The 13625-nt window shown below is 30.8% G+C and overlaps 1 protein-coding gene across 1 annotated transcript; it reads left to right on the top strand.

Annotated features, from left to right (window-relative positions):
- The first annotated feature begins 10443 nt into the window (after nucleotides 1-10443).
- On the top strand, nucleotides 10444-11073 carry LOC145619882 (uncharacterized). Its single transcript, XM_081674569.1, has one exon. The coding sequence runs from the start codon at nucleotides 10444-10446 to the stop codon at nucleotides 11071-11073; it is 630 nt and encodes a 209-aa protein (XP_081530695.1).
- The last annotated feature ends 2552 nt before the right edge of the window (nucleotides 11074-13625 follow it).

Genomic DNA, 13625 nt, shown 5'->3' with positions numbered 1-13625 from the left:
GGTTGGTAGTGGCGTGGTGGTTATGGTGGGTTTTGGGAGTTGGTGGCAGCATGGTTGCTGCGCATGGTTGATGGTGGTTAGGGTGGGTTTTTGGTGTGGGTTTGGGTTTGGTCAGTGTTAGGGTGGGTGGATCAGGGTTAGGGGCTGGGGCTGGAGCTGCATGGTGGCGTGGGGCAGTGGGTACGGGAGTTGGTGGTGGTGTGGTGGAGTTTAAGGCTTTGAGGTGGTGCAGGATCAGGGGTTACTAGGTCCGGTCAGGGGTTACTTGGTTGGAGGGGTTACTAGGTTAGTTGGTGGAGTTACTTTGACATTTGCTAATTTGACACCCTGCCGCATGGTTTAGTTCATAGGCTCACTAAAATAATTAGATGAACTAAACATAGCCTATCTTAGTGAGCCTATGTTTAGTTCATTCCTAATTAGTGAGCCTATGTTTAGTTCATCCTATTTAAAAAATCGCATATAGAATTTCCGATTAGGTTTTGAATATGTAAAATTGAAAAAAATAAGATGAACTAAACATAGGCTCACTAAAACAAGCTTGCTCTTGACTTTCTATAGCGAATTTCTCTAAGTGAAACTAATCTTTAAGTCTTTTTTCTAATATAGAGGCGTTTTTTAATTTAGATATTTCGTAAAAGAACTGTAAAAGCAAAATTTGAAATTAGGTATCAAAAATTATTTTTTACGTTTATTATTTTATGCATATGTATATCAAACTTTGTTTGTCATATATAGGAGAATTAATAAGTCATTGTTTTTGGACATACTGTGTGTGGCACGGTAACCAAATCAGATTAATAATTATCGATTTTAGGCAGTCCAAAAAATCCATTTTAAGTTATTTTTTTTCCTTGCCTTTTAATACAAATTATGACAGTATAATTTCTATATATTTAATGAGTGTGTTTTATCAAATTTTATTTGTTTGATATAATTAATTTTCTTACAAAACTTAGACTTACCGACGTTACCAACACGAGCCTTAAGCTAGTATAAAATAAAAATAAAATAAGTTAGATATATAATATAAATAAGTTAGAAAATTCAAATAAATTTAATTCAAATAATTATTCCTGTCCTTTAAGACGATAACAAGCGCGATCTATTGATTCTTTAATTTAAACCTCTACACGCACTATTATTTCTACATAAAGTCTAATATACCAAAAACCCTTGTTGGTACTACTTTTAGTTCTATTGTGGTACAAAAGACACTTCACACTTGTTAGTTGTTACACGTACATATATATACGTACAGCCAAAGAGTTCCTCTCTAATTTGATAGATAGCAATCAGCCAGGACACGTAGTAACACTCCTCAACCAAGAAACGTTTTCTAATCAATAATGAATTAAAGTGCTTATAATTCAAAAAAGCAAAGGTGAAAAAACAAACTACTTTGCCTAAAAGGTGATTATGGTCGGTTTATAGAATGCTTAATTTCCTAATTTCTGCAGAGACCAAGTTACTTAGGACAAGAAATGCTCTAATAATTCTTACTTCGTGGAGTTGCCTAAGGTCCTGTTCTGATTAACTGAACTGAACTGAACTTATTGGAGCTGAACTGAATTGAACTTAATATTTTATGAGAGAAAGAAATTAAGAACTGAACTGAACTGAACTAAAGTGAAAATAATTTGAAGAGAATGCCCTAAGTGAAATATAATAGGGCAGACGATAACTATTGATTAAATTCTACTTCTTATTATCACTTCGAATAAAGAGATTAAATTTTTATTCTAAATATTTATTATTGTTAACATGCATGTTTGAGAGAAGAATACATAATTTGTGTTGTAAAAGGAACCATTTGTGTTGTATCTCCTTCAATTTGTTTACCTCTATTTTTATCTTTCATGAAATCTAATAAGAAAATGTAGTATTATCTCTTTTCTTGTAGAGTATGTAGCTCATGTAAACTGAACATTGTACATTTGTACATGTGTTTCAGTGTTTGTTCTTATTTTTTACTTTTATAATCCATATATATAAGTTTTAAATATTTTATTTTCAATGTTCCACACAACTCAACTATGATACATACCTAAATGAATCGGTTAACTTTACTTTCAAACCACAAATAATTAATGTCTTGGTTCTTTTCGTGTTTGCCCGGCATATTTTAATTTTTCATGACTATAAGTATTTCTTGTATATGCAAAGTAATTTTATATTAGGAATTCCCCTCGTGAGGAGGGCTTCCTAATGTTTAATTCTTTTTACCATTAAAAAAAAAAAAATATGCAAAGTTATTCGGCAAAAATATGGGAATGTTTTTTAATACAAAATAAAAAAAAAATAAAAAAATAAAAAAAAAAAAGGTAAGAAAAATTTATTAGAAAGCTCTACTCACAAGGAAAACTTCTAAAAAGTATGAGAATGTATGATTGTCAAACCAAAACTCTTTCTAATTAATGGTCAAATACGTATGAAGTATGAACCGTATGATTGTTGGAGAGCGAAGTAAAAAAAAAATTAAAAAATAGGGAAAAATTTTAAATCGGAGGCCCATGTATGTTAAATCATCAAACCTAAACCCACTTTCTAAGTAATGGGCCAGGTATCAAAACTTGTCAAGCTAAAGTCGGAGCACTAGTACCATTTTTTTTTTTTTTTTTTTGAAAAAAAGAGCACTAATACCATCTTCTTGTATGATTGTATTATTAGTTTATTAATTATTACTCCCTCCATTTGATACTAACTAACGATTTCTTTAGCTCGATCGATATATAATTTTATTTATTAAACTTTTAAATTATCTATAAGTAAAAATTAGCCAAAAAAATGTATATTTAGAAAATATACATTGACGAGAGTGAGGGATAGTTCAAGTGGTTGGAACTTCTCTCCCGATACCAAATGATTTTGGGATCGATTCTCATCACTCGCCCTTGTGGCTCTTTAAACACCAAAAAAAAAAAAGGAAAAAAAAAAATTTCATCGACTTGAATCTAACACAATGAAATCAAAGTAACGTATTTGTCCATTTTAAAATTTACGAATATGTGGAAAAGGCAAATGAGATTTTTATTAAAACGCAAGGTATATAAGTACAAGTACAATCATAATAATTCAAGTTATAATCAAATCAATATTAAAATCAAATCTGATAAGATCACACATGAGAATTTTAACTTTATGCATAAATTACTGACTGAAGACGTTTAAACCTCCTACTAATTTAATACAACTCTCAATAAAGCAAAATGTGAAATTGATTGAAGACTTTTTAGAGAACTAAGTTAGTAACAATATTTAATCATAAATTTGTGAGGGAAAACCACCATTTTACAAACTCCCTTTTTAAAGTAGGAGTGACCACTTAAAAATTTTAAACCGCAACATTTATTCAAAAAATCTATTTCTCTACTCTAACCCTTTACGTAGCTTCATTCACTTCTACTCCCTATAAATACACCCACTTCTCTTTCTATTTTACCATATTCCTTAAACACTTTCATTATCATTCCTCTCACAAATACACTTGTTCTCTCTTTTTTCTTAATCAAAAATCTCTCAATTTCACAAATTAAACATCAAAATCCAATCTCAAATTAAACCCAAGTTAAAAAAAAAAAATGGAACAAAATCTACCAATAATCACAAAAAAGCTATGGAATATGGTGAAAATAGCCTTTTTCATGCTAAAAAAAGGTATCACTACCAAGAAGAAATTTCTCCTAAACATCAATTTAATGATGAAACGAGGCAAAATCGCTAGTAAAGTCGCTATTAAAAACCTTTTATTCCATCACTACCACCATCACCACCACCGCGACACCTTTCCCTCTAGGGACGGCGTATTTGAACCCTCCCACCTTCAATCTAGCCCTACCGACTTCTCTCAAGAGTCCGACATTAGTTGCACTAACACCCCCTTGAACCACCACCACAACCTCGACACCAAGAAAAAAGGCGGTCAATGTCAACACCACCGTAACAACAGCTTCTATTACACACCCCTACGGAGTTTTGATGGCACGGATAGTTTTGAAGCTATTTACAAGGTGCTAGAGGCCGTGTCACCTTTACCTAGCAAAGATAAACGCGGTGTCCGACAGCTAAGGATTACTGATTCGCCATTTCCTTTGCAAAGTGAGGAGGGTTATGATCGTCGAGTGGATCAAGCTGCCGAAGATTTCATTAAGAGGTTCTACTCCCGGCTTGAAAAGCAAATTCGCGATCAATCAATATAAGAATGGTGTACGAGTATTTGGGTGAATACGGTTCTACTTCAATTAATATATTGCCAAACTCTATGGTTGAACTATTAGTTGTTGTATAGTACGACATGGAAGTTGTACTAATAATAGATGCAAAATTGCACAAATGTAGATTTAGATGTGTTAATGTCCAAGTTTTTGATATAGGGCACGAGCTTTTCTAGATCTTTTGGAGTAAGCTAGCTAAATTATTATGTCATTTTTTTCCTTGTAATTATGGCATATATGTATGATATTCATAAAATAATGTTTTCTAATAGAAAATGAGTTTTTTTTTTTTGGAATTTTCTTGGTTTATTGAAAGATTACACACAATTAAATTTACTTAAGGCATAAGATTAGGTTAAAAAGTTACAAATTATTTATAATGCAATAGCTCATGAGCTCATCCTCACCAAAAAAAAAAAAAAAAAAAAAAAAAAAAAAAAAAAAAAAAAAAAAAAAAAATTAAATAAATAAATAAGTAAATAATAATAACGATCGCTACGAAGTTTTGGGCCAACAGCATCAAACATGAAAAAGACTCCATGGACCCCAAGCACTAACCAATATTTTTATCATTACATATCTTTTATGCTTTATTGCTTTATGCATGAGACTTTTTTTTTTTTTTTTGGTTAGACAAAAGGACGGGGTGAGAATTGATCCCAAAATTTCCTAGATCGGAAGGGAAGTTCTAATCACTTGAGATATCCCTCACTCTCGTTTGAAAAGTTTGGTAATAATGCTAATTTTTTACTTCGTATAGGATATGGCTGATGAATGCACCAGAACATTAGACAACTAATTAACATATAAAATGCTAGTATTAAGTTTATAATGCATGTTAAAATCACGAGTCAATACTCAATTAGTGTAATTAATATTTATTTTACATTAAAAATTTTCACTTTTAATTAGTTAAGTATTTTAATTGGTTCATTCTCAATAAAAATATATATACAAAAAAAAAAGTTAATTAAAACTGTTTGAGTTTGGTTTTGTTGTTTGGTAAGTTCGAATCCAACTTTCAGGTGTACGTGATTGTTCTTAAAATAAAAATAAAATAAAATAAATATTTTTTAAAAAAAAAAAAAATCTCATTTTTGTTAGTTATGTACATGTAAATTACTCCATGCTCTAAGATTATTAGATTAATGTTTGTTTTATATAATACAAGTAGAAGAATAACAAAAAAAAGCTAGGGGGGCCAAGAAGTGCAACTAGTTCCGATTTCCAATCAAAATTAAAGCAATTGCATCTTCATAGCTTTGTTTTGAATAGACTTTTATGTTGGAAAGTGATAGTAGCTTAACAGTCACTATGCACACTGTACTTGAAATAGTACTAATTATATACTCCTTATATAACTCGAATTCTTTATTATTAGCATCTTAAGAGAGAACATCGAAGGATTCTTTCGCTTCTTCGGTGTTAAGGCTCTATTTTATTCATCATATTTTTTTAAGCATATTTTAAACAAAGTACAGCGAGATACAAAGTTAATTAAAATAAATCCTTAGGGCTCGTTTGGTTGAATGTAGGAATTGTAAATTCTTTGGAAATTAATTTCTCATGAAATTGAACTTCCTAGGAAATTTATTGTTTGGTTAACTAATGGAAGTGGAAATTCATGAGAATTGGAAATTAACTTCCCCCATTTTGTGAGAAATGGAAATTCATGGGAATCTCTACTTGGCATGAATTTGTTAACCAAACAACTTCAAAAAAATACAATTCCTAGGATTTTCAAATTCCCATGTTTTTATTTGGCAACCAAACAACTCCTTATATCTACACAACTACTATAATAAATTCTGAGAAATTAAAATAAGATTAAGGGCATGTTCACATTTACTGAGCTAAACTGAACTGAACTGAACTGATTGGAGCTAAACTGAACTGAAATGAATATTTTATGAGGGAAGAAAATTAGGAGTTAAACTGAACTGATTGGAGCTGAACTGAACTAAACTAAACTTAACTGAATTGATTGGAGCTGAAATGAACTGAACTGAATTGAAATTAAGTAAATATGAACAGGCCTTTAATAAGTTAGCACACCCCATAGAGCCTAACTATGTACTTATAAAATAAAATTTAGGAAAAAAAACTTACATTTACAACCTAGTCACCTAGAGCCAAGAGGTGATTCAATTTACCCAAAATAAATATCAAAAAGTCATAAAAATAAATAAATAAATATGAAGAATAGGTGGAATAATCTAAATAATCAAACAAGTTCAATTACTTTGTTGTTTTTCCTCAAATAAAATTTGTATATATTTTATCTTCGTCTGTTTTTAGGTATAGTTTATTATCTAATGGGCAAATAATGTATATATACATTTTCTTGATTAAGAAAACCTATAGTAGATAAAATCATGGACTATATGTGTTATTTTTTCAAATTGAACTATTTATTTTATTAAAATCTCGATCACTATGTCGGGTAATATATAGGCTTGTACTTACACTTATATAACATAGATATACCTTTTTATAGGCTTATACTTCATAGTATATATATTAAGAATTATAATTCGACATATTAAAACAACCATATCGATCCTAAAAGAAGGATCTCTATTGAACCACACTTAACCAAGAAAAGATACACTCGCACTAAGTAATTATAATACCATATAACTTGGAATTTTTAAGCATACAAAAAATAAAATATTTCCAACACTACGGGCCTGTTCACATTTACTGAATTGAGCTGAACTGAACTAAACTGATTGGAGCTGAACTGAACTAATGAACTGATTGGAGCTGAACTGAATTGAGCTGAAATGAATATATTATGAGAGAAAGAAATTATGAGATGAACTGAACTGATTGGAGCTGAACTGAATTGAATTGAAATTAAGTTAAAGTGAATAGGCCCCTACTATAATTTATCTCAAAACCCATCAATAGATAGCAAAAAGGCAAAGCTTTGTAAATTGTATGTCTTCTTGATACCACACACCTCGATCTAATCTAACGGTCTACTTCACCAATAATGTAAATTATTTCTTCAAATCTATGGTGGGAACCCTACATTAAAAAGAATCAAAGTTGCGCATTTTCCATTATAATTCTTATGTATTACAGTATATTCATGATTGAAGTATATTAACACATTGCTATCCATATATCCATCAAACTTCAAAAGCAAGAGCATAATGTTACTCAATCATATACGTTACTAGATATTATATGTATATTTATGTAACGTATCATTTACTCTCTTAGGATTCGTCAATAAATAAAAGCAATTGCTCAACTTTTCATGATTAAAATGCCACATGTCAAAATCGTAGCCCAAAAAAATACTCAACTTTGTTGGATTTTGATGGGTTAAATGCTTAAGGATTAAGTACACCACGAATCCAAGAAGCTTAAAGTTTGTAAATGATCGAGAACACGAAATAGTAGCTTTATACGTGCATGTAGCTATGTACACTACTTTTAAAAGATATACTTAATCCATTTATCTCCATAATATTATCCTTTAATTTGTATACGCCATAGAATTTATAATCCTTGAAGAATGTTTCTCAAACTTTACTTCGTCCTAGAGCGCCTTTTCTAAAAAAAAGTTGATTGTATGTATAACAAGAAATTTAACTTAGTAGCATGTATGATTTATCTGATCTAAATTATCCAATTCAAATATATGATTTTTTAACTTGTTAAAATTATCCTAATTGTCAATTTGCCACCTTTAAGGGTCTGTTCATATTTACTGAACTGAGTTGAACAGAACTGAACCAAACAGAACTGATTGGAGCTGAAACCAGCTAAGCTGAGCTGAATTGAACTGAACTTAACCGAACTGAATTGAGTTGAAATGAATATTTTATGAGAGAAGGAAATTAGGAGCTGAACTGAACCGAACTGAACTGAAATTAAGCTGAAGTGAACAGGCACTAAGTTTAAGTTGGTTTGTATTGCAATATTGAGCATTCTTACTTTTTTTTTTTTTTTGAACGCGTCGTGCATTCTTATCTAGCTAGCTAGTTAGACTTGAGTTTAAATTTTTTTTTAAATCAAAAGTATGCAATTATGTATGACCTTAGCTACTTGTGAAATCTAGCTAATTTAATGAGATATATAGTTTGTTTTGTATTATTAAAATGTGTAATTATTGAAACAAAATTGTTACTTGGCATGTCGGAGATGTATAAGGTGTATTCAAAATGTACATGACATATATATATGTGCCACGTACCCACCTATACCCATAAATTAGCCATACAACATGCATGGAAGTAATTCTCATAACAATATTAGTGCTTAATTCCTTAGCTTGAGTACCTAAATTACATTTTGAATAAAATTAAATATATAACCTTAGCTTGAATTAAAGTTTGTCATGTATAAATGTTTCCCAAAATTCATTCATTAAAAAGGACAATTATTAATTATACATACATAGCATATCAAGTCTTTGCAAAGGAATTGCTTTCTAGCTAGAAAGGGTCTTCTTCCAAAACATAAATAAATAAATAAATAAATAATATTAAAGGTGCCAACAGCTCATAGAAAGTTCGAAACTACTCACAAACTATACAACGTAACCAATTTAAGTAACATAGATCACCTAAAGGCAAGTTTTCTTTGGCATACATTTACAAATTTACATTGACCTCGAGATTCAAGTTAAAATATTATTACAAATTTACTTTAATACTTTTGTTTAAATTATGTATGAAGATTAAAGAATATTTCCATTTCACATAGCTTGATTTTGCTGCTGCCATGTATAGTAAGTGAGATGAGCAAAGTAATACGAGTATAGTTGTAGACTTTTTCTACAAACGAGCTAATTTTAAGAGCTTTTGTAAATATTGTAATCCAATTGTTTCCTTAACTTGTGAGCTGGCTAACACAAATGCAGTGTATGTATTCCCAACTTATTTGTGATGTAATCATCATTTGGCATGTTCTTTTATGTACACAATTCATAAGTAAAAAGGCGGCTAATGCGCATATTATAGCTACGTACCCATGTCTACAGAGATTTTTCAGTTTAATTTGATCTTATATCACAAATTTAGCTATTTACAGTCAACATTAATGAGGAAACGTTATTTATCACGGAGGTTAACTTGAGCGAACTCCTCCCATATATGGTCCATCATATCATCTATAGTTGATTAGAATTAGAAAAATAGACCTAGTTCCAATCACATACCCGTTCCTAGATATACCTGACCATGAAACAATTTAAATCTAAAATCCAAAGAGACCCAAACCAAAACCCGTTCCAATTCGAATTGGAGTTGATCACCCGCATTTGACTTGATACTCGATTTTTTTTTTTTTTTTTTTTTTTTTTTACGAGACTTGATACTCGAATTTACCTGACCTAAAGTTAACTGATATCCTAACTGACTTGACCTGGTTTTTAACCCCAATTAATTTTCCATAACAAACATTAAACTTGAAGAGACCCAAATTGAATCGTCTCAATTTGTGCCTTATACATAAGATTACATATATACAATCACGTGGCCACTTGTTTGAATCGTCTCAATGTATAGTTTTCTAATATCTACTATCCTATATACTTTTTGATAATCAAAGGTATTATTGGAGGTTTCCAAACAATATCATTGGTTATAGTATTGCATTGACAAATAAATTTGGTCATTATCTATTTTGGAATGATGGGAGTACTTCCTTCCGTAATCTTAATGCCTTAATGGGCCATCTTTCTCCTTATGTTAACATTGGGCTTCCTTACCGTACCCAACCCAACTAGCTAGGAAATCTTACAACTTTATTACTCATTAGAGTGTGTACCACACGCATCTATTTTAACACCAATAATTCCATGTAACAAGTCCAAATTATACAACATTTCAACAAAGTAAGAAAAAGAAAAGAAACAAATTTTTTGTTACAGTTAAGCAAACTTGAAATTTCATGCGCACACCCACTCTCATCTAAAGTAAATGCACCACAACATATTTTCTATATATTATATTACCAACTCTAACTTTATTAACTTTTCCAAATCAACCTTTTTTTTCTTCCTTTTTATTTGACAATAGTTTTTCTTCCTTTATTGGGCTATATATAGCACACACCTTATTTCCTTTCAATTCTCATAACAAAATTAAAGCCTTGTCTTCCCAATTATATTTTTCTCTCCTACAAAAAATACACTCTCTTGCATCTTGATCTCTATATTCACACAAAAAAAACACAAAAACAAACAATTACATACCTTATAAGCATAAAAATGGAGCCAAATATCTCAAATATATCAAAGAAAATATGGAAAATAGTGAGGGTGGCTATCTTCATGATAAAGAAAGGTCTATGCATAAAGAAATTACTCATGGATCTCAACTTGATGATGAAGCGCGGCAAGCTTGCTAGTAAGAACCTTGCAAACCTAATGCTCCACCACCACCACCACAACCACGACGATGACTACATCTCCAAAGTCGGCTTAACTACACCCAACAACCACCCTAACGACGACACCACACGTGTGTACGAGTTTAGTTGTAGTGACACCCCTCTATACCGCCATTACTTCACCAACAAGTTAAAGAAAATCCACCGTCACCAAAATAAAAATCCCTTATACATGCCTTCTCCTTATCAAGAAGATGGTGAAAATGTTAACCTAGAGGATGTTAGCAACATGGTTGATATGATGTTACATAATGAAGAAGTTTCGGCCCCTTCACCGGCTTTGCCTAGTCGTCTAGGGTTTGGACGTAGCCCTAGGGTCCGGCAACTAAGGGTAACGGATTCGCCATTTCCGGTGCAAAATTCGGAGGAGGACAAGCATGTGGATCAGGCTGCTGAGGCTTTTATCAGCAAGTTCTATTCTCAGCTCAAGCAACAAAAATACAATTAAAACTATACATAAAAATATTTGTTCCAAGTTTTTTTTTATTATATATGTTGTAATAAAAAGGTAAAGCTTATTAAGCTACGTTTTTGTAGGAAGTGTTCCAATAGTTTAAATTAGGGGTTTTTTTTATTTATTAAGAAAAAATGATAAATATACTTTGTACTTAATAGAAAGTGTATTATGACATTGTTTACAATAATATAATAGAAGTATTATTATTAAATGTAACGTTGCACGAGCAATATTATTCCTTAGTGCATAAGTTTTGATAATTATTTATTTATATGATTTGAATAATTATTATAAGTTGTCAAGTTGTGGCTATAGTTGTACTAGTTGGTACAGTACTTCCAATTCCTCCTAATTTTCTTTAATTTAGAGAATATTTTTATTTTTGCTAGCTAGATATTCTATTTGATACTAATACGGCTAATATAATTTAAGTTGTGAAAATAAAATAAAATATAATTGGCGATGATATTTAATTTGTTCCGTTAATTTGGGAAAGGTCTCAATCGAGACTTTCAACTTGTGCTTTGCGAAACATGGAATCTAATAGAGAGTTCTAGTAAAAGGCTTAAGTTCCCATGTCAATTGACAGCTAACAAGATTTATAAAGTATATTCAACATACTATTATAGGTTTAGCCGTTTAGGCCAATAGCGAATCTGTACATGGGAAACTTTGAAAGAATATCTCCAAAAATACTAATTCGGCCAATATTATCGCATTATTTTGAATTTTTACATTAATTTTGACTGTAATTTTTTGCTAATGTGGTTGATAAATTTATCTTAATGTTTATTATAAACATATATAGTATTAATTTTTTATAATTATTGAAAACGAATAGTAAAACAGTGTACTCGGTCAATTAATACAAGTAACATAGGACTAAAAGGGTATCAGAATAAATGTAAGTGACTTACTTTGGGAAATTTCCTGAATTGTAAGTAATAGTGTACTTAAGTAATACTCCGTATACGCGGAGTAAGTCATTAGGTCTTATCTCGACAATAGGCAAACATCACCCAATATAATTTTATGTAAACTATCCTATGGAATATGACTGATTTTCAACATGTCATTAAGTACATTTTATCGTCACACTTGAAGTATTATTATTCAATTCCGATCCTTTGACATTTAAGTTACAAAATGCCACAATTTTCCTTAACTTTAATGAGTAATAGCAAGAAAACGACCAAACACCTAAACTGTAACTCCCTTACCTAAAAAGAGATAAGCATAGCTAGTTAACAAATTAAAGCAAAAATAGAAATGAAAAAAAAAATCATCATAATATTCAGAGTTGTTATAATAATTAATTGCCCTTAGGACTTATCTAAAAATCGCTGGTAAAAATATGGATTTGAGGGAATTAGTTAAGCAGCTAGTGGGTAGCCCGGGTGTTGCCCCGAGTTACTACTTTTATGGCGGTGTAACTGCTAATTTTTAAGAGCATCTTATAGTTTGTATGTAGTACGTACTTTGTAGTATAATATTATTTATTGTGCTAAGTTGAATTATAATTGACAGTTAGCCTCGATGGTTTAACAATAACTTTTCTTATTAGAGGTCAAGGTTCTGGTTGTGTGGATGATCGACGTAGCATTTTTAGGAGTTGAGTCAATGATGTGGCATAATACGAAGTTGAGTAAGTGACGTGGAGAAATGAGGGGGTCTACGTGGTGTATAGACGTTCTTAGGAACACCTTTTAATATATTAGTATAGATATTGCTTCAATTAAGATGACTAAGCTATTTACTTGTATACTTAAAAATAAGGAAAATTTGACAATTACCACCTTCTGTTATGTCCATTTTAGCAATTACCACCTTGTATTTTTTTTTTTTTTTGAAAATTACCACCTTCTATTTTCAAAAAATCAAAAGTTACCACCTTCTTGCCCCTCAACTACCACGTGACGTCATTTTGGGCTCATTCTTTCCCTTTCCTCCCTATTTCCCTCACATTTCTCATTCCTAACTCAATTTCATCCCCCCTTTCACTTCTTTTCCCCCATACAATCAAAAACACTTCAATTTACTCCTCCAAATCAAAATTGACGAACACTTATTGGTGGTTTAGGGGAAAAAAAAGTGAAAGGGGAGATGAGAATCCAAATAGGAATGAGAAATGTGAGGGAAATAGGGAGGAAAGGGAAATAATGGGCCCAAAATGACATCACGTGGTAGATGGGAGGCAAGAAGGTGGTAACTTTTGATGTTTTTGAAAATAGAAGGTGGTAATTTTAAAAAAAAAAAAATAGAAGGTGGTAATTGCTAAAATGGCCATAACAAAAGGTGGTAATTGTCAAAATTTCCTAAAAATAACACAATAGTATTTGTAAAGTTCAATTTATAAATTTGTTGGGTGCACAAAGTACTTGTAAAGTTAAGCATAGTATAATAATCTATTAATTATTAATTTGGTAGTAAAAATATATAATGTTGCTGTCATTGTTATTATTAGTAATAACAAATAAGATTTAAGACATAAAGTTAGATTATTAAGGATTTGGTTTGCTATAAATATACATTAGAAATTAAAA

This window comes from Chenopodium album, chromosome 27, assembly GCF_948465745.1.
Source record: "Chenopodium album chromosome 27, dcCheAlbu1.1, whole genome shotgun sequence".
Lineage (NCBI taxonomy): Eukaryota > Viridiplantae > Streptophyta > Magnoliopsida > Caryophyllales > Amaranthaceae > Chenopodium > Chenopodium album.
Note: the sequence above shows the minus strand (reverse complement) of the source record. Positions and strands in the feature narration are given on the sequence as shown.